The sequence below is a fragment of the Ovis canadensis genome, chromosome 2 (assembly GCF_042477335.2).
Source record: "Ovis canadensis isolate MfBH-ARS-UI-01 breed Bighorn chromosome 2, ARS-UI_OviCan_v2, whole genome shotgun sequence".
Classification (NCBI taxonomy): Eukaryota; Metazoa; Chordata; class Mammalia; order Artiodactyla; family Bovidae; genus Ovis; species Ovis canadensis.
In genome coordinates, this window is record NC_091246.1 from 190,770,910 (window position 1) to 190,793,631 (window position 22,722).

Here is a 22,722-nt window from a genome sequence, read left to right on the forward strand (position 1 = left end):
CAAAATAAAGTCTGACACTGTTTTCACTGTTTCCCCATCTATTTCCCATGAAGTGATGGGACCAGATGCCATGATCTTCGTTTTCTGAATGTTGAGCTTTAAGCCAACTTTTTCACTCTCCTCTTTCACTTTCATCAAGAGGCTTTTTAGCTCCTCTTCACTTTCTGCCATAAGGGTGGTGTCATCTGCATATCTGAGGTTATTGATATTTCTCCCGACAATCTTGATTCCAGCTTGTGCTTCTTCCAGCCCAGCATTTCTCATGATGTACTCTGCATAGAAGTTAAATAAACAGGGTGACAATATGCAGCCTTGACGTACTCCTTTTCCTATTTGGAACCAGTCTGTTGTTCCATGTCCAGTTCTAACTGTTGCTTCCTGACCTACGTATAGGTTTCTCAAGAGGCAGGTCAGGTGGTCTGGTATTCCAATCTCTTTAAGAATTTTCCACAGTTCATTGTGATCCACATAGTCAAAGGCTTTGGCATAGTCAATAAAGCAGAAATAGATGCTTTTCTGGAGCTCTTGCTTTTTCCATTGATCCAGCAGATGTTGGCAATTTGATCTCTAGTTCCTCTTGACTAAGGTTTTTATATATTCAAAAATACTTGTACACATTATAAAATTCATTTATTGTGACGTCCTTGGTGGTCCATTGATTAAGGATCTGCCTGCTAAGGCAGGGAACACAAGTTTGATTTCTGGTCCTCAAGGGTTCCATGTGCTGTGAGGCTACTAAGCTCATGCACCTCAACTGTTGAACCTGTGCCCTAGAGCCTGTGAATCACAACTATTCAACCCTGAGCGCAGTAGAGCCTGCGCTCCACAACATAAGCTGCCGCAATGAGGAGCCCATGTACCTCTGCTAGAGAGTGACCCTTGCTTTCTGCGATTAGAGAAAGCTCGAGAGCAACCACAAAGACCCAACATGGCCAAAAAATAAAATATAAAAATTCATTTATGGTAAATGTACAAGTCCATGATTTTTAGAAATGTATGGAATTGTACAATCACACAATCTAGAACATTTTCATGATCTCCAAAAGTTCAGTCTTTATAAATTTTACTTTCCTAGACATTTTATATGAATGAAATTATATAGTATACAAGGTTTTATGTCTGGTTTTCTCCTAGAATAATGTTTTTCAGATTTATCCATGTATTCTAGTGAGCCCCGTTCAGTTGTTGATTAATAATGCATTTTATGGATATACGGTGTTTTGTTTTTACACTCACCAATTGTTGGAAATTTGCATTGTTTCCATGTTCTGGCTGTCAATAGTGTTATAAGCATTCCTATTGTAGTGTGGACATAAAATGTCATTTCTCTTGAATAGACTCCTAGGAGGAAAATTGCTGGGTTGTATGGTGAATTTATATTTTAACTTTTCAAGAAATTGAGAAACGTTTTTCCAGAGAGGAAATGCTTGAATGTTCCAGGTCTTCACATCCTAGCCAACATTTGTTATTTTCTATCTTTTTAGTTACAGCTGTTTAAGAGAGTAAATAGTGGCATTTCCTTGTTTTGATTTGCATTTTCCAGAGGGCTACTGATGCTTAGCATCTTTTCATGTGCTTGTCAGCTGTTAATCAGTTGTCTTTGCAGGAATGTCTATTTGAACCTTTTGCTCATTTTTATATGTTATTTATCTTTTTTATATTAAGAGTTCTTTGTATATGTTGGATACCAGTTCCTTATGAGATACATGATTTGCAAAATTTTTCTCTTCATCTGTGACATCTCTCTTCATTTCAATCAAGAGTGTTTTTTTGAAGCTCAAGCAAAGTCCAGCTTCCCTTTTTTTTTTTTTAATGGGTGGTACCTTTAGTATCATATGAGAACATTTTGCCAACCTCAAATCACAAAGATATTTTCCTCCTGTGTTTTCTTCAGATATTTATAGTTTCAGCTCTTAACATTTCAGTATGTTATCCATGTTGATTTAATTTTTGTGTCGTGTGAGGTAAGGGTCTAAATTCATATTTTTGCATATATTTTTAGTTGTCTTGACACCAGTTGTTGAATGCCTATTCTTTTATCCATTGATTTGTCTTGGGAAAAATCAACCATAAGTATTATGAATTCCAAACTCTCAATTTCATTCTGTTGATTTACATATCTATTTTAAAATTTTTTATTTATTTTTGGCTGTGCTGGGTCTTCATTGCTGCGCAGGGTTTCACTAGTTGTGGTGAGCAGGGGCTCTTCTTTACTATGGTGCTTGGGTTTCTCATAGTGGCTTCTCTTGTGGAGCATGGGTTCTAGGGCACGTGGGCTTCAGTAGTTGAGTACATGGGCCCAGTAGTTGTGGTTCCCAGGCTCTAGACACAGGCTCAATAGTTGTGCAGGGGCTGAGTTGCTCTGTGGCATGTGGGATCTTCCCAGACAAGGGATCAACCCATGTCTCCTGTGTTGGCAGGAGGATTCTTCACCACTGAGCCACCAGGGAACCCCCTACATAGCTATTTTTGTGCCAGTATCACACTGTCTTAATTACTGTGGTTTTATAGCAAGTTACAGTATGTATTCTCCAACTTTCTTCTTTTCCAGAATGCACTTGGCTGTTCTAGCTCCTGAATTTTCACGTTTTTTCATCTAAAAGAAAGTGTCTTTCTGTTTATTTAGATATCCTTTATTTATTATAGTTTTAAGTGTATAAGCTCTGCATGTGTGTTCAGCCACTTAAGTCATGTTCAGCTTTTTCGACCTAATGGACCATAGCCTGCCAGGTTCCTCTGTCTGTGGAGTTCTCCAGGCAAGAATACTGGAGTGGGTTGCCATGCTTTTCTCCAGGGAATCTTCCCGACCCAGGGATTGAACCCAAGTCTCTTGTGTTTCCTGTATTGGCACGAGGGTTCTTTACCACAAGCGCCATGTGGGAAGCCCAAGCTCTGCATATCCTTTATTAAATTTATTCCTGTTTTTATTCTTTTGATGTTGTTGTGAACAGACTTATTTTAATCTCAGTTTTCTATTGTTCATTGCTAGTGTATAGGCATAATTGAATTTTGCATGTTGATCTTGTGTCCTGCCTCCTTGCTGAACTTATTACTTTCCAGGAGCATTTTGTGGATTCCATTGACTTTTCTACATATAGGATTCTGTCATCTGCACATAAAAACCTCTTCCTTTGTATCTCTTTCTTTTTAGTTTGGGCCCTTAATTTACTCTTTTTTTTTCTTACTGTACCTTTTAAAACCTGTGTACTGTTGAATAGAAGTGATAAGAGTGGAATCTTTGTCTTGTTTCTGACTTATAGGGGAAATAACTTGGTCATTCATCGTTCAGTGTAATGTTGTGCTGTGCTGTGCTTAGTTGTGACCCCATAAACTGTAGCCCACCAGGCTTCTCTGTCCATGGAACTCTCCAGGCAAGAATACTGGGGTGGGTTGTCATGCCCTCATCCAGGGGATCTTCCCAACCCAGGGATCGAACCCAGGCCTCCTGCATTGCAGGTGGATTCTTTACCGTCTGAGCCACCAGGGAAGCCCCAGTGTAATGTTAGCTGTTGATTTTTTGTGTGTGTATTTCCTTTTATCAGATTGAAGATATTCTCATCTATTCTTAGTTTGTTGAGAGTTTTACCATTAGTGTTGTTGGGTTTTGTCACACGCTTTTTCTGTATCTATTGAGATGATCATGTGGTTTGTTTTTATTAATAAGTAATATTACATTAATTGATTTTGGAATGTTAAACCAACTTTGCATTCCTGTGGAAAGTCCCAGTTGATCATGGTGGACAGTCCTTTTTATTCTTTGCTTGATTTCTTGTTGTATGTTTGGTATTGCTCCACTGTCAGGATAATAATGGGCTCATAGAATGACTTGGAGAATGTTGCCTTTCCTCTATTTGTAACATAGTTTGTTGATGGTTAGAATTATTTCTTCTTTTAAATATTTGATAGAATTTTTCAGGAGGTTCTCTGGGTCTGAGCTTCTCTTTGTTTGAAGATTTTTAATTGCTAGTTAATTTCTATTCTTTTCTGCATCTATTCAGACTTTCTGTTTTCCTGGAATGAGCTGTGATGGTTTGTGGCTTTCGAGGAATTTTTGCATATCATCTAAGTTGTTGAATTTATTGGCATATAACTCATAATATTCCCTTATATCTTGTTAATGTTTGTAGTATCTGTAGTGGTGTCACTCTTCCCATTCCTGATATTGTATATACATATTCTTATTTTTCTTTTTATCAGTCTAGCTACAAGTTATTAATACATAAATCAATTATTACATTGAGCTCAAAGAACTAGTTCTCAGTTTAATTCATTTTCTGTATTATTTTTCCTTTTATCTTTATTATTTCCTGCCTTCCTCTTCCTTTGCATTTAATATGCTCTTTTTCTAATTTATCAAGGTATAAACTGAGGTCATTGATTTGAAAACTTTGTTCTAATGTAGATGTTTGATATTATAAATATTCCTCTAATGATTATTTTAGTGGAATCTTGCAAATATAGATGTGTTACGCTTTTGCTTTCATTAGTTTAAAATTCTTTTCTCATTTTCCTTTTCATATCTTTTTTGATCCAGTGGATTTAGAAGTACATTTATAGTTCCCAAATACTTGGCGATTTTCCAAGGAACTTTCTGTTTTGATTTATAATTTATGTTCCAGTCAAAGAACATACATACTTTGTATGATTTGAGTCCTTTTGAATTTATTAACTCTTGTTTTATGGCCCAGAATATGACCTATGTTAGTGATTATTCTGTATGCCCTTGAGAAGATCATGTGTTTTGATGTTTTGGGTAGAGTATTTTCTAAATGTCAGTCAGGTAAAGTTGATGGTTAATGATGTTCACGTCCACTATATCCTTGCTGATTTTCTGTTCTATCACTTATTGAAAGAAGGGTGTTGAAATCTCCAACCATAATTGATTTGCTCATTACTCTTTGCAGTTCTTTCAGTTTTGGCCCCATGCATTTTAAAATGCCACCATTAAGTAAATAAATATTTAGGATTTTTGTGTTCTCTTGATTAAATGACCCCTTTATCCTTACGAAGTGATCATCTTCATTTTAAGTACTATTCTTTGCTCTTAACTCTACTTTGATATCAGTATGTCCACTGTAGCTTTCTTTTGACTAGTGTTAGCATAGTATATCTTTTTCTGTCCTTTTTTATCTTTGTTAATTTGTTTCTTCATAGTTAAATTGTTTCATGTAGGCACCACATAACTGGGTTTTGCTTTTTAAATTTTAACTGATAGTCTCTGCATTTGAAAATTGGTATGCTTCATCTTTGCACAGTGGCAGTGTAGTCACTGAGGTTTATATGAGGCACAGTTATTGTTAATTGAAAACTTTTCCCAATCCTCTGCCATGATGACTTGAAATGAGTTGACACTGGAAATTTTTTAAAAGTATCAAATTATTGACTATACTGGGTCTTAGTTGAGGCATGTTGGCTCTTTAATGGGCATGTGGCATCTTAGGTCCCTGATCAGGGGTTGAGCCCAGCTACCCTGCCTTAGGAACTCAGAGTCTTAGCCACTGGACCACTAGGGAAGTCCTGACATTGGCAATTTTTGACAGTCTCTGCAGAGATTGAGTTTTTCTTTTAATGGTATGTTTATACTGTTTCCTTTTAATGTGATTATTGGTATGGTTGAGTCTGTCATCCTGCTGTTTGTGTTCTGTTTGTCCCATATATTTCTTGTTTCCATCTTCTTTTTTCATTAATTTTTTAAAAATTTCATTTATGACCTTTTCTTATTCCTTAGCTGTAACTCTTTGGTGTTTTTTTTTTAACTTTAATGGTTACTTTAGCATTAATCAGTCAACTTTCAAGGACTGTTATACTGTTTCATGTGTAGTATAACAGCTTTACAGTAGCGTGCTTCTATTTCTCCTCTCCCAGCCTTTTTACTGTCATTTGTCAAACATTTTTCTTCTATGTGTGTTTTAGACCCTATAATACATTGTTCATTTTACTTCTGTCTGTATGTCTTCCTTTAATATTTTTTCAGTGCTGGTCTTTTGGTCATGAATTCCTATTGTCTGTCTTCTTTTTTAAGATATAATTCACATTGTTTACCCATTCAGAGCCAACAATTCAGTGTTTTTAGCACTTTCATAGAATTGCACAACCTTTATTACAATTTTACTTTAGAATATTTTGCCCCTCACTAAAAAAAAAAAAAAAAAAAAAACCCACTTAGTATTCTTGCCTGGGAAATCCTATGGACAGAGGAACCTGGCAGCCTACAGTCCATGGGGTTGCAAAAGAGTCGAACACAACTTGTCGACTAAACAACAAAAAAGAAACCCCGTACCCACTATCAGTTGTTCTTCTCCACACTCACTCACCCTTTTGGTAAGGGAGGGATCCTCTACCCTAAATACTATTAGATGGCCCAACATACAATGCCCAGCCCTGATAGCAGTTTATTAAACACGTATACTCATGTCTCTAAGGAGGACGAAACCTCACAACAATGGGGATACATCATGTCTCTCTCAGGAGCAAAGTGAACAAACATGGGCTTTTTTGGGAGGCAGGCTTTATAGGAATGTGAGAATGAGTTGACCCTTGTTTCCCACTAGGGGATATGATTGGCTTGTGTGAATAATTTCACAGGCTGGCAGAGAAATGAAACTTACTTGATTAAGAATCTGGTAGGATGCAGCTGGTACAGTTTTTTGGAATCCTTTTCACTGGGAGGGCATATTTGATGAGAGTTGGGAAACTCATGGTTGGGCCTTGGGGGCCCATGAGGCTCAAGGATATCAAGACAGCCTTCTTATGGAATCCTAATTTCAGACCTTAAATAACAGCAGTTAATCTCCATTCCTCTCTAGCTTCTGACAACCACTGATCTACTTTCTGTGTCTGTGAACTTGTTTATTCTGGACATTTCATATAAATGGCCTCATATGATATGTGGTATTTTGTGTCTGACTTTTTTCCCTTAACATTGTATTTTCAAGGGTCATAGCATGTTTCAGTACTTGACTCCTTTTCTTGCTGATTATTATGCCATTCTGTGGACAGATCACATTTTATTTATCCATTCCTCAGTTAATGGGCATTTCCACTTTTTTGGCTATTATGAATAGTGATTCCATGAACATTTGGGTACACATCTCTGAGTGTATGTATGTTTTCACTTTTCTTTGGTGTATATATAGGTTTTCCTTTGTTTTTGAAAGCTTTTTAACTGGATATAAAGTTTGGATTGGTAGGCTTTCATTCTTTACAAGTCTTTGAGACACTCCTCCACTGGCCGCTAATTTGCATTATTCCTGATAAGAAATCTGCTTTCCTCCTTATCTTATTCTATTGAATGTACAGTGTTTTGGCTGCTTTTAAATTTTTCTTTTCATCATTGGTTTTAAGCAGTATGGTTGCAATGTGCTTTGGTGTAGTTTTCTTCATGTTTTTTGTGTTTAGAGTTTCCTGAAATTCTTGAATCTGTGGGTTTATAGTTTTCATCCGATTTGTAAACATCAGTCATTTTTTTTCTTCAAATACCTTTTCTCCCCTTCCCCCACCACCCTGGGACTCCATCCAGTCGGTTATTCATACAGTTGGTTGCTTGAAGTTGGCCCACAAAGAAGAACTGACATTCTTTTCATTTAGGGGGGAATCCTTTTTCCCTGTGTGTTTTATTTTGGATAGTTTCTATTAAATTCAGTATCTTTTTAAAAATCTAATCTGCTGTCCACCTCACCCAATATATTTTCCATCTAAGATATTGTGGTTTTCATCTCTAGAAGCTTGGTTTGAGTCTTTTTTGTATGTTCTAATTTCTGCTTAGCTTTTTGAGCATATGAAATACAGCTATAATAAATGTTTTTAGTGTCTTTCTCTGCTAATCCTAACATGTTGATTCCTGTTGATTGATTTTTCTCTTTAGTATAGATGTCTTTTTCTGCCTGTTAGCGTTTCTAATAATCTCTGACTAGATACGTGACATTTTGAAATTTACGTTGTTGGATGCTGGATCATTTTGTATTCCTTTCAGTCTTGAGATTTGTTTTAGAATGCAGTTAAATTACTTGGAAACACTTTGATCCTTTTAGCTCTTTCTTTTATGATGTGTTAAGTGGATTTGTCACCAGGCTGTCTGGATAAATCATGCTCTACTCCTGAGGCAGAATCTTTTTCATACTCAGTACCCTTGTTATGTGTTTTGATAGTCTGTAAAGAAGGACACTGTGGCCCAGCCTGAGTGCCACTAATTCTTTCTGAAGCCACATGTTCCCTGATGAGCACCCTACTGCATCTTGAGAGGAGCCTTCTGCACACCTCCAGGATTCTCTCCTGCCTGGTACCCTGGCCAGGGAACTTCAGCTGTCCTGGTCTCCCTGGACTGTCAGCCACAGGACGTCTCTGAATTACGGCATGGAGGTTCTCTTAAAACAAGGACTCCTCATTGTTTTCTGAATCTCAATTTCTGCCTTTTTGTTGTCTGATGTCTAATATCTTGAGAATTGTTTATATTCCCCTTAGGTTATTTCAGTTGGGAAGCTAAATTCAGCCCCTTCTCCAATTTGGATGGACGAGAATCTGCCTAAAGGTTTTGACAGATGAATAAACCACTTGGCATAAATGACTTTTTTTCTGACAGATTTTTATTAGTGTTTTAAATTCTTTCCATGATAAATGTCTTGGTCTAAGAATGTTTTCTGTTACCTTCACAGCTTGCCTCTGAGGATTGATTTGCTAGATAGTCCAGACTTACTGGAAACAACCGCTAATGACGTAGCTGGGGCACCTGACACCATGGACACCCCCCAAGCCCCAGGTGAAGTGAGCACAGCCACCAGGCAGGCTGGGTTAGAGGGACCTGAAGGTGAGCGCAGGAGTAAGTAAATGTTCTGTGTGAAATCAGTGACATTAGTCTGCGTCTTTTGAAATGAGCTGTTTGTCAGTCACTTCAAGAGTATTTTATGCAGCAGCAGTTGAATTTGAAATGTTAATGTAGAATAGACATTAAACATAATTTAAACATAAAACATAATTTAATGTTATGCCTTCTTGCCTTTTTGGCCTAAGGATCCATTGAAATGTTTAAGATCACATAGTTGATACCATTAAACATTTGTGTCATTTATAAGTCATTAAACATTTTTGAATTTTCAAATTTGCTTTTTGTTTCTTGAGTGAAAATTAAGAGAAAAATGTTTCCTTAGAGATTATCTAGGGCACAGGATTGAACAAATGTTTGGACATTCCATTAGTGTATAGGAAATATTTTGTTATTAATGAGAGCTCTTGTTGCCCAGACCCACAAAAATAAATAGTCAAGAAAGAATGCTGCTCTCCTTAACTTTTTAAAAGGTTAAAAGGAAATAAGAAGTTGCACATATTTCTATCTGTTTGTGAGTTTGGTTTGATATTAAAACATAACTGTCTTTAAACAAAAGCTTTCTGTTGAATTTCAGTGTAAGTGTGAGCATTTAAAAGCAGCTTATGTTTACATGGCTCTTGGCAATGTTGATTTCTTTTTCTAAAATTAAGCACCATCTTTTAAACAACTTATAGGAAATTGCCAATGAGTATGCTGTTCTCTCTGAAGAGTGTAAAATACAGCAATGGGATTTAGTAATTTAGAAAGACATGATAAAAAATTTCACAGTGCTTCTGGTTCATAGAACATGCTGAATTACTGCTGATAGTGGGCTTCCCTGGTGGCTCAGAGGTTAAAGCATCTGCCTGCAATGCAGGAGACCTGGGTTCTATCCCTGGGTCAGGAAGATCCCCTGGAGAAGGAAATGGCAACCCACTCCAGTATTCTTGCCTGGAGAATCCCATGGACAGAGGAGCCTGGTAGGCTACAGTCCACGGGGTCACAAAGAGTTGGATATGACTGAATGACTTTACTTTCACTTTCAGTTGGTTTAAAAAATCTGTTCTTTTGTTCCTGAAGTAACCACTACAAATGCATTGTTAAACAAATGTTCTGGCATGTTATATGTTATGTTTTTATTGACATCTACCATATTTAAATTGTTATTCTGAGTCTGAGGTCTGGGAAACATAAATTCAATTCAGTTCAGTTCAGTTCAGTCGCTCAGTCATGTCCTACTCTTCGCGACCCCTGAATCGCAGCATGCCAGGCCTCCCTGTCCATCACCAACTCCCAGAGTTCACTCAAACTCACGTCCATCAAGTCGGTGATGCCATCCAGCCATCTCATCCTCTGTTGTCCCCTTCTCCTCCTGCCCCCAATCCCTCCCAGCATCAGAGTCTTTTCCAGTGAGTCAACTCTTCGCATGAGGTGGCCAAAGTACTGGAGTTTCAGCTTTGGCATCATTCCTTCCAAAGAAATCCCAGGACTGATCTCCTTTAGAATGGACTGGTTGGATCTCCTTGCAGTCCAAGGGACTCTCAAGAGTCTTCTCCAACACCACAGTTCAAAAGCATCAGTTCTTCAGCACTCAGCTTTCTTCACAGTCCAACTCTCACATCCATACATGACCACAGGAAAAACCATAGCCTTGACTAGATGGACCTTTGTTGGCAAAGTAATGTCTCTGCTTTTCAATATGCTCTCTAGGTTGGTCATAACTTTCCTTCCAAGGAGTAAGCATCTTTTAATTTCATGGCTGCAGTCACCAACTGCAGTGATTTTGGAGCCCCCAAAAATAAAGTCCAACACTGTTTCCACTGTTTCCCCATCTATTTCCCATGAAGTGATGAAACCAGATGCCATGATCTTCATTTTCTGAATATTGAGCTTTAAGCCAACGTTTTCACTCTCCACTTTCACTTTTATCAAGAGGCTTTTTAGTTCCTCTTCACTTTCTGCCATAAGGGTGGTGTCAAACATAAATTAGCTTTGATTTATTCATAATTTCAGAATGATGTTTTAATTTGATTTTTTAAAAGTAATAGTTATCGGGTTAAGACAACATCTCTGTTACTCAGAGCACCTTGTTTTATTATACTTTGCAAATATTGTGCTTTTTTGCAAAATGACAGTTTGTGGCAACCCTGCATTGTCAGATAATGGGTAGCATTTTTTAGCAATAAAGTATTTTTTAACTAAAGTATGCACATTATTTTTTTAAACATAATGCTGCTGCTACTGCTAATGTGCTTCAGTTGTGTCCGACTCTGTGCGACCCCATAGACGGCAGCCCACCAGACTCCCCCATCCCTGGGATTCTCCAGGCAAGAACACTGATGCTACTGCATGTTTAATAAGTAGACTACAATATAGTATAAACATAACTTACATGCACTGGGAAACCAGGCAATTCACATGACTCACTTCACTGTGGTGATCCAGAGCTGAACCCACAGTATCTCCAAGGAATGCCAGTATTTCTCATGTACTTTTCTTTGCAGCAATTGTTTTTGGTTATTTTCCAGTTTTCACAGCCTTGCTCTGGACTCTATCTCTTGTTAGAAATAGTCACTCTTTGTCACTAGAAAGATGTGATATGTAACAGATAGAGTCCATCAGTGTTTAGATTCAGCCAGAAGCAAGACTAGCTTAATGTGAAGTATTTTTAGGATTAAAATAAAAAGTCTCTTTTATAGAATGGCAACATTAATTCTATTTTCATTTTATGTCTGTCCATTGTATGTATTAAAAGATGCTTAAAATTTTAATTTAATTAATTTGGAAGAAAAGCTGTGACAAACTGAGATAGCATATTAAAAAACTGAGACATTACTTTGCTGACAGGGGTCTGTCTAGTCAAAGCTATGAATTTTCCAGTAGTCATGTATAGATGTGAGAGTTGGACTGTAAAGAAGACTGAACACCAGAAAATTGATGCTTTTGAGCTGTGGTTTTGGAGAAGACTCTTGAGAATCCCTAGGACTGCAGGTAGATCAAATCAGTCAATCCTAAAGGAAATCAATCCTGACCATTCATTAGAAGGACTGATGCTAAAGTTGAAGCTCCAACACTTTGGCCATCTGATGCAAAGAGTGAACTCCTTAGAAAAGACTCTGATGCTGGGAAAGATTGAAGGCAGGAAGAGAAGGGGACAATAGAGGATGAGATGGTTCGATGGCAACACTGAGTCAATGAACATGAGTTTGAGCAAGCTCCGGAAGATGGTGAAGGACAGAGAAGCCTGGTGTGCTGCAGTCCGTGGGGTCACAAAGAGTTGGACATGAGTAAGCAACTGAACAACAACAGTTGTCTGGATTTGAAAAGTGTTTAAAATTCTTTGAGCACTGCAGTAGTGTTGTATGAACAAACAACGTTTATTTAGTACACACTTTCTAGGAGATTATATTGATTTTGAGGAATTTGGTAAAACAAACTAAGGATGCTTAGAAAGGACAAGACCAAGTGAGACTTAATAGCTTCAAATATTCAGAAGCCTTTTATATCAGGGAATTTATGTCACCTTCTTAGTGAATCTTGAATCAGCAGTTTGAAAATATAGCAAAGCCAAACTGAAATGAGTTTAGGGGAGAATCTTTTAAACTGTTCTTGCCATATATCAGAAATAGATATCTTACAGTGGGTGGGCCCCCCATTACAGAAACTATTCAAGCAGAACTTAAATACTGTTGGAAGTTATGACAGAAGAAATTCTTGAATCATGTAGGGGTTTCATTAGTAAGACTTATCCAGTTGAGACTCAATACATTTACTCAGTGTCAATCAATGAAGCTAGAGCATTTTGATATTAAGAATTAAGGTCTTATACCAAGATACGAATCTTGGTGTCCAATTTATTCTGTATTTTCTTTCGGTGATGGTGTCAAAACCCTGATTGACTTAGGTAAATAGTTAATACATAGTAATTTTAAAAAGAAAAGCATTTATCCTACAGTCTCAGGATATTTCTCAGCCAAACAGAAATAGCAGAATAAGCTTTATTTTAACCAGTTCTCCCTCACCAGCACAAGCCAGCAGTATTAATTTAATAGCATAAGCTAAAATGTTGTGGTCCCAGCATCATCATGTTAAAATTTAGTGTCAAATCATTTGAAGCATAAGAAAAACAAGAGGTGGCAATTGAGTAAGAAAATGAATATGGAAGATTTTGAGATTAATGTTGAATTAGTGATTCTCAGTTTTGATTGTACATTAAAATCACCTAGAGGGTTTTAAAAACTACAAGTGCCACTCACAGCTGGTGCACCGGGGCAACCCTGAGGGATGGGATGGGGAGGGAAGTGGATGGGGGGTTCAGGGTGGGGGACACATGTACACCCATGGCTGATTCATGTCAATGTATGGGAAAAAACACTACAGTATTGTAAAATAATTAGCCTTCAATTAAAATGAATTAATTTAAAAAATAATAAAAACTACTAGTGCCATAAAACTACCTTCAGAAATCTGATATTGTTATTCTAGGGTCAGCTCTGGGAATCAGTATATCTTAAAAGTTACCAATCTGATTCTAATGTGTAGCCAAGGGACAGACTTACAGAGTTAATTGATGAACACTTTAGAAGATCTCTCTGACTGAGAGGAAATGACTTCATAGTTTTCCCTCCTTTCTTCTCCTTGATTGCTTAGAAATTATTAAGCATTCAGTAGCTTTTTTGGTTATGTGGACAATGTAGAAATTCAAATTTCTACCAAATTGATTCCTGCACAGTAAGAACAACTAACAGTTGTTAGTTGAAATAGAATTCATTGTATTTAATGTATCATCTTTTCAGTGGTTGGAGGATTTTACTTGTATTGTACAGCCTGGTTGCAGGTAGTGAAGATAAGATGCTGTCCTGCATCACGCCTGACTGATGTCACCAGTATGTGATAGGTTGAGTCAGTGAGTTAATAAATGTGTGTTCTTCATCAGTTTAGTTTTAGGCCCCATACAGTCAGGAAACAAGGAGAAGAAATGGCTAGGTGCTAAGGTTTGCAGGAGGAGCGTGTGTTGTGCTTAGGAAGGAAGGGTGGTATCACAGGTGCTCTGTGCCTTTTCTTTGAATCTCTTAGCTGGTGAGCTTTCTTAACCCCTTGTGCCATGGAGGGTCTACATCGAGTGGCATTGTTGGAGCAGAGTAGATACAGGAAATGTTCCTGTTTAGGTTAACTCTTATTTAAATCAGTGGTGAGTTTCCTGGTTATAGAAGGAATGTCTAGTCCAAGGTAATCTGGATTATTACCTTTTATTGATGGTAACTGGTATTGAGGGGAGGCAGTGAAGAAAGCCTGAGTCTGTATACTTACAAGCTGTAACAGCATGGCAGCCTAAGTGGCTATTTTCCTTTTTTTTTTTCCCCTCCAGCATTCATAGATTCCTCAGAGAAGCTCAAACACCTTGAAATGGAAAGCAGTCCTGTGCCAGCTCCTCACCCCAACGTGGATGTTAATATTAACAACCAGGTATTCAGCGATCTCTTTCACATGCCTGTCATACAGCCCCAGACTTCCCAGAAATGTTTTCCATCCAAAGCTAATACTTTTTCTTTTCTTTCACTGGGAAATCTATCTGTGCTGAACTCTTAAAACTTGTTATATAATTTTAAAAGGTGAAATTTGTGGATATTTAGGAGGAAACTTGGACAGCAACGTTAAGAATTATAAGGTCATCTCATGTTTTTCCTTTAGATTCAGCCTATCCCTTCTCTAATTACGTTCAGTGAGTCTTGATTTAGTTGAAAAAATTAATTGAAAGACTTTTAAATTGTAAACATATTTGTTGGAAGGGAACTGCTCTGTAATAACCGAGGATGAGACGCTAAAGCATCATCCCTCATACCCTTCACCATCCTGTCCTCTTGGAGTCTTTAGGCATGTGGTGGGGTGACATACCAGTTAAACCAGTTAAACCTCAATTAACTATTTGACTGTAATTAAATTTTTTTTTATTTCTACATTAAGTAACTTATAGCAGTAACTAAAGTGGGAATAGGATAAAAATAATTGTCCCCAATAATGGAAGAGTGGATTTTAGGTAATAATCTGGAGACAGCCTTTTATTTTTTACTTATATCTAGGCAATAGATAACAAAGACTTGCTGAATGAATTTTGTTTTGGCTTGATTTTAAAGAGGAAAAAGGAACATCTGACTTGCAGTTCTCTTTCATCCTTGGATAACTAGCTGGACTTCTTCAGAGACCAGTATGGAGCACAGAGTGACTTTCTTCTTTCCTTCATAGTCATTGTTATAACTGTCCTTTAGAATATGTCTTTTTTTTTTATCCTATTACATTTTTCATTGAAATGTATTTGAGAAGCTGATTGAATTTCAGAAAGCCTTTCCATTTTTGACCCCTCAGTAATTCTCAATTATATGGTCTCTTTCCTTCACATTGTCAGTTTTTCTACTGTCTTTGTAAGGTAGGGGAATGCAGGGTCAAAGTCAGAGGGTTAACTGAAAGCTGTCAGTGAAAGCTTAGGTGGTTGGCAGTTTGACAGAAATTTAGTGGAGGCCTGGAGTGATCCTGAAGAAGATTGAAGCTCAGTAAATCCTGACAGGGAGTTGAAGGGTAATTGTTGCACAGGAAATTCATTGAGCATCTGCTTGTTTTTTTGGCAACATTCACTGCATATTTACCAGAGGATCTATTAGATTAGTAATGAAACCTTGGAAAAATGAGCACAAGTGTGGGTTCAAGACAGGAAAGGGAATATGAGAGAGGGTTAGGTGAAGGATGGTGTGCCATGAAGAAGTGTGTGGGGCTCACATAGCTAGGAAAATAATAGCTAATATTTGGTGAGGGCTTACTCTATGCCAGGCAGAAATAATAAGAAAGAGTTCAGTGCTGTACTGACAAATAAGAGATGTCAGACTACCCTACCTCAGCTCTTCAACTAGTGCTGTGTACAAGTTTGTCAACTGAAAAAAAAAACAAAAACCTGAAAGTTGAGAGTTATGTATTATTTGACAGACTTTCTTAGGACTTCAAGCTTGGGAGACATTATCTCAAATAACCCTGAGAGACTGCTTCAAAGAGGGGAGGATGAACCCGGATTCATAGGAGTTTTTGCAACGAAGACCTGGTCATAATCATAAAAAGATTAGTGTTAATAAAAGAAAACCCACTATCTCACATTAAGGAATTTAGTACTTTTCTGTGTGTTGATGTTCAGTCTCTTAAGTCATGTCTGACTCTTTGCCACCCCATGAATTGCAGCACAACCAGTCTTCCTTGTTCTTCGGTGTCTCCTGGAGTTTATTCCGACTCACGGCCATTGAGTTGGTGATGCCATCCAACCATCTCATCCTCTGTCGTCCCCTTCTCCTCTTGCCCTCAGGATCTTCTTTAGTGACTCAGCTCTTCGCTTCAAGTGGCCAAAGTATTGGAGCTTCATCTTCATCATGAGTCCTTCCAATAGTATTCAGGGTTGATTTCCTTTAGGATTAACTGGTTTAATCTCCTTGCAGTCCAAGGGACTATCAAGAGTCTTCTCCATCACTCAATTTGAAAGCATCAATTCTTCAGCACTCGGCCTTCTTTAGGGTCCAACTCTTAGATCCATACATGACTACTGTAAAAACCATAGCTTTGACTGTACACACCTTTGTTGGCAAAGTGATGCCTCTACTTTTCAATGTGCTGTCTAGGCTTGTCATAGCTTTTCTTCTAGAGAACAAGTGTCTTTTAATTTTGTGGCTGCAGTTAACATCCATAGTGATTTTGGAGCCCAAGAAAATAAAATCTGTCACTGTTTACACTTTTCCCCATCTATTTGGCATGAAGTGATAGGACTGGATGCCATGATCTTTGTTTTTTCAATGTTGAGTTTTAAGCCAGGTTTTTCACTCTCCTCTTTCACTTTCATCAAGAGGCTCTTTAGTTTCTCTTTGCTTTCTGCCATTAGAGTGGTATCATCTACATATCTGAGGTTGTTGATATGATCCCAGCAATCTTGATTCCAGCCTGTGAGTCATACATCCCAGCATTTTGCATGATGTACTCTGCATGTAAGTTAAATAAGTGGGGTGACTATACACAGCCTTGATGTACTCCTTTCCCAATTTTGAACCAATACGTTGACCCTATAGACTGTAGCCTGCCAGGCTCCTCTGTCCATGGAATTTTCAAGGCAAGAATATTGGAGTGGGTTACATTCCCTTCTCCAGGGGAATCTTCCCAACCCAGGGATCAAACCTGGATCTCCTGCACTGCAGGTCAGGGAAGCCCTTGGTTTACTGTGTATAGGAAGATGTGAGAGTCTGGGTTCACTGCAGTCATTCCTTGATACGCACTTCAGCTGTCTGGGGCTAGCATCGTGAGTTTCCTCAGAAGCACCATCACGGTGGCTGCAGAGGCTGGCTACTATGTGGGCTTCACAGTGGGCCGGTTGGTTGTCTCCGTCCTGAGTTCCTTCCGGGCTCCCTGTCCAGGGGCTGAAATGCACTGGCTTGATGGCTGCAGCGTCCTTTGTCTACCCACACAGCAGCAATCTCAAGTTGATTCATGTGTTTTCTTATACCTGATGGTGCTGGATCTTAGTCACAGCACATGGGATCTTTTAGTTACAGCTTGTGGGATCTTTTTCCCTGACCAGGGATTGAACCAGGGCGCTCTGTATTGGGAGTCAGGAGTCTTAGCCCCTGGACCAGCATGGAAGTTCCCTTGATTCATGTTTTATTTATGTGATGCACTTTTAATCCACTCTGACTTCTCTGCCTCTGCCACTAACTGTTAATGTTTGCTTAAGGAATGCAAATTAATCTTAATATCAGCTTTACTAAGTATAGTAATTTTAGGATGAAAAGCCTATTGTAAATAAAATATATTCTAAAGCAAAGTGTCAGATGTTGGATGTTTAGCTCTAAAAATTGGGTAACTGAGAAGCTCTTAGGGTAATGAATTTTCAGATGGCAACAACTGGAAAGTACAGAGTAAAAGGCAAAATCAGGATCTATGAATACTTGAAAGGCTGGAATGATGGATTGGATTTAAGACTATATATCATGACAAGTCTGACACAAATGTAGGGGTTAGGATCAGGAGGTAGAATGTAATAGGTATGTGTAAAAAAAAGTTTGAGAATTTTATAAACATGAAGTGTAACTGCTGAAACATCTCCATTGTATTAACTGAAAGGGCTTAAAAGGGGAGCTCCAACCATAGTATTAAAAAGGAAGAGAGAGAAACATGATTTCAGAAAACTAAAGCGGTTTGAGAAGAGAAGGAGTACAGTTAAGAATCTTGAAGCACGGTTGTAATGAGGCTCAGCAGTCTCAGGAAAGAATACTTCAGTTATCTGCGGAGCTATGATATAACAGGAAGTAAAGTATTGATAACTGGTGTTTTAACAGTCTTGGAGAAGAGCTAAGGTCAGTGAGTGATGAAATTAGGCAGATTTCACCTCAGTGTAAGAAAACACATCCTAACACACCTGGGAATCGAACAGATGGCTAAGAATGCAGCAGATTCCCTAAGGCGGGAAGTTCCTCAGGCTAAGGCTAACGTCAGCCTTTGGATATTTTGGAGGTTGGATGTACTTGGAGGTTGGGGCATTCTTATCACCTTGGGACACCCTGAATTTTGGGTTCATTGTTGGAATTCTTCCCCTTTCTGGGTGCCTCCTGGTATGGGGAATGTGTTCACAGTGTCTGCCTGATCTGTGTCTTTGGAGTCCTTTAGGGCTTATGCTGTGTCAAGACTTGAAGACTTTTGAGTTACCTTCCTCCTAATTGCTTGAGACAATTCCAGAATTTTCTCTATCTTCAAATTTGAAGAATTTTTTTTTCTTGGTCCTTGATCAGAAAATTTTTAAAATGCTTAAAGTTACAAAATATAAGCTGCATTTGTTAGTGAGGATGGGGATGTGATTAAGGCATATCCTTTCACAGCTAGTGTAAAGGTTTTTAGTGTAAAGGTTTAAAAGAAAGGTGTGATGACTGTGTTCTTTTGACCACTCATTAAAGGTCAGTAAATGTTTAAGTCATAGTAGGCGTACAGCCTCTGTCATTGTACTCAACTGTGCCACCATGGCATCATGTGGGCCTGGGCGTGGCCACGTTCCAGTAGAGTTTACTTACTAAAACAGATGGTGGGCCAGGTGTGACCTGTAGGTTGTCTTTCTCTTTTTGTTGGGAATGTAATACTACAGCAGATTGCTGCCACATGTGACTTGGAATAATCTTTGTCACTTTCAATCTTTTGATTTTTTTGTACCCAAACCTTAAGAAGATATAACCAAAAAGTATATCAGAAATAAAAATCTGCACTCTGAAGAAAACAAAGGACAAAGATGCATTTATTACCTGGATTTTGACCCACGAACCTTAGAACTCAAGACTGTGAACATAGTAAGTTCTGAGTTGCTGACAAATTTAAGCGGTTTTTATGGGATAAGGAGTTATTTGTTGTTGTCGGCTGATTAGTTGCCTGGTGGTCTTCTTTCTTATTTGAATCAGAGTAGCTGAGTCAGGGGAACAAGGAAGCATAGAGCTGCCATGAACAGACTTGCATGGGGGCTTGGCTGGTGTCCTGTGCCAGCCGTTGGGAAGAGTTGTACATCCCCAGGAGGGTAAGTGTCCTCTGTGTGCCTACATTGGCTGTCTTCATTCTGTTCCTGAAATAAGTGACTCCAAGTGTTTCACTTTGGTTCTATAAGTAGTTAACTTTCTTTCCCTCCACCCTCAATTTGGACACACAAGTATGGCAGTTGGTCTGACCTCCCTTTGGGAAATTGCGTCAGTCTTCAGATGTTCGCCGTACAAAGGCCACACTTATCCAGGGATCAGTGAGCTATTGCATATTATGTAAGGTAAGTAGAAATGATACTTTTACAAACACAAAGGCTAATACTCTAACAGTAATTGCTGTAGGGGAAAAAAATAATTTTTCCCTCTACTCCTCTGAGTTGTTGGCTGAGACTTGTGTAACAAAAGACAGATTAACAAGAGAAAAACAGAAGTTTACTGTTATGTGTATCTCATGTACAGATGGGAGATACCAGGGGAGAATGAGTAACTCTCAGGCTTAGAATTCCAGTTAAATTCCATCTTCAGCTAAAGTCAAACGAAAGAAAAGTCTAGGGAGGATTCAAGGAAAAGCAGGGTAAACAGAAGTAAGGCTTCTTACGCAGCTTTGAGTCCTTGCTATTCAATGATAAGAGTTTGAGTTGTTGGCAGGGATGAATGTTAGTCTTTCCTAGTATAAAGGAAGGAGGGACTCCTTTGTAAATTTCTGTCCTGCCTTTAGATAGATAGGAGAAGGACAAAGCTTTTCTTATATCTGCTGCTTCTCATTTGCCTTCAGCTCAAAATAACATGCCACAAGGTGGCATATTTGGGGATGGCACATTCTGCTACCCTCACTGCCATAACTTTTTCAGCTGGAACAATAGTTGCTTGCTAAGTCACTTTAGTTGTGTCCGACTCTTTACGAACCTATGGACTGTAGCCCACCAGGCTTCTCTGTTCATGGCATTCTCCAGATGAGAATACTGGAGTGGTTGCCATGCCCTCCTCCAGGGGATCTTATTGACCCAGGGATCGAGCCCACGTCTCTTGTGTCCCCTGCATTGGCAGGCAGGTTCTTTACCACTAGTGCCAACTGGGAAGCCTGAAACAATAATTACTAATATTATACTAATATTGGTGCAAGTGTTTTAAAAAATAATTTTTAAGTCTGGAAATCAGGCTATTTAACTGCTGGTAAAGTGGTTAAAACCTTTGTGTATATTTAGTAAAAATTCAAGGTAAATTGTATTTATTCTTCTAAAGCAGGATTCTTGCAGATCATGGATCTACCCAAGAATAATTATAAGAGGTGTCTTAAACCCTATGCAATTGAACACGTATTCTTTTTTCTTTTGTTTATTTTGGCTGCAGTGGGTCTTAGTTGCAGTGACTGAGGGGCTTCTTTCTGGTTTCAGAGCACAAGCTCTAAAGTGCTTGTGTTCAGTAGTTGGTGCATGGGCTTAGTTGCTCTGTGGCATGTGGAATCTAGTTCCCTGAGCAGGAATTGAACCCACATCTTCTGTATTGGACAAGGTGGATTCTTAATCACTGGACCACCAAGGAAGCTCCTATTCTTGCTTTAATTCAGTTACATATTTTTCAGGAAAGTGGGTCCAAATTTTATTAAATTCTCAAAAAGAGTAAACCACACCAACCTTAAAATAACTCTTTGCATCTTCCCAAAGTTAGAGCTAAAAAGAACTTCACTTTACTTAAAAGGCTTATATAATTTTTTAAAATTAAGTAATTTCAATTTTTCTGAGGCATTTAAAGAAGGAGCTCTCAGAAATAAGATCTCTCTGTTAAAAAAAAAAGTACCATTGTTCTTTTGAGTTTTACTACTTACACCAATTCTTTGCCTTATGTGTTTGACTGTATAAACGGCCTACCTATGTTTTCTAGCTAAGATTGTTTCAAGAGTGGTTTTGAGTCTGGATCTAATGGCATTCTGGTTCAGAACTTGAAACCAAATCCCCCTAAAACTGACTTCCCCTGCTGAGTTTGTGATTAATCTATCTAAAAATTGATTCCCTTCCTAATTTTACCCCCTTTCCCCTCAGAATTGAGAAGCATCAAAAAAAAGGGAGAATTGGACCCCAAACAGGACCCTGTGGGGCCATCCCAGGTACAAAAAGCCTCTCCACATCCCTGTTTCCTGTTTGTAGGAAAAAGGCGGTAATCTCCTGGGCCTTCCCCATGTTCCAAAGAGCAGAGTCTAGCAGTTAATGTTTAGGACAAGAGCGTCACAGGACTCCTGGTTCGTTCTGAAGGGATGTGGATAACTATCTGTGCCTATCTTTGAGTTGTTCTGCAAAAACTAAGACTGCCCCACCCAGGTGAGGGATGATGACCACAGGCAGGTAGTCCCCAGACTGGTTGGAGCCAGGAGGTTGAGGTTCTCAAGACATCACCCTATTACCTCATCACCAACCAATCAGAGGGCTTCCGCAGTGGCTCAGACTCCGCCTGCAATGTGTGACACCTGGGTTCGATCCCTGGGTTGGGAAAATCCCCTGGAGGAGAGCATGGCAACCCACATCAGTGTTCTTGTCTAGAGAATCCCACAGACAGAGGAGACTGTTGGGCTACCATCCGTAGGGTTGCAAACAGTTGGACATGACTGAGCAACTAAGTACAACCAATCAGAAGAACGTCCACAGGCTGATCACACTTCCTGGACCCTGTCCCCTCACACCATCTTTAAAGACCTTTGCCAGAAAGCCATTAGGGAGTTCTGATCTCTTGTATGTGAGCTGCGTGTTCTCCTTTCTTGGTGCCCTACAGATAAACCCCTAGTTTTCCTCAAACACCTGCTGTCGGTTTGGCTTTCTGTGCTGCAGCTCGTTAACAAACTGAAGTAGACTTTGGATCCACTTTAACCTGACATTAGCTCCTAACTAAGCTGATTCTGACAGTGAGGACTGCTCTGTAGGAGAGTTTGAGCATCTAGTCTTGTTAGAACAGGTCTAACTTGGGGTGTTTAGGAATCAGGGTGTGTTTTAAATTATTTTGGTCTTCTCTTTGCACATTTTGGCCATTCAAGGCAGACATATCAACAGCATAGTAACTGGATATTGTTGGATTTGCATCCTGTAATAAAACTATATGAAAATATTTTATAGCTATTACACTGAACTTGTATTTCAGTAATCTTTTTCTTTTATATACATGGAAGGTAATTGTACAAAATACAGATTTTATTTATGTTTATTTCTGGGTTTTTTTGGTCATGCTGTGCAGCTTGCAGGATCTTAGTTCCGCAGTCAAAGATTGAATCTGAGCCCTGGCTGAAAGTGCTGAGTGCTAACCACTGGACTGCCAGGAAATTCCCCACAAAATGTAGATTTTAAAAAGCAAGTAATTATAAAACTTCCATTATCCCAGTCCTAAGAGATAACTATACTTAACGTT

At 38.6% G+C, this 22,722-nt stretch overlaps 1 protein-coding gene and 1 non-coding gene across 7 annotated transcripts in view; both read left to right on the top strand.

Annotated features, from left to right (window-relative positions):
- Positions 1-22,722, top strand: part of EPB41L5 (erythrocyte membrane protein band 4.1 like 5) — a 171,883-nt gene that overhangs the window by 108,480 nt on the left and 40,681 nt on the right. For 4 of the 6 annotated variants that reach the window (XM_069577819.1, XM_069577822.1, XM_069577820.1 and 1 more), the window contains exons 17-18: positions 8,652-8,815; positions 14,169-14,266. In XM_069577819.1, coding sequence (XP_069433920.1) covers positions 8,652-8,815; positions 14,169-14,266 — 262 coding nt within the window. The remainder of the gene's footprint in view (positions 1-8,651; positions 8,816-14,168; positions 14,267-22,722) is intronic. The other 2 variants (XM_069577823.1, XM_069577824.1) reach the window with 1 other exon arrangement.
- LOC138434952 (U4 spliceosomal RNA) lies at positions 5,244-5,380 on the top strand. The gene has a single exon (XR_011255000.1). It is a non-coding gene; the product is annotated as a U4 spliceosomal RNA (small nuclear RNA).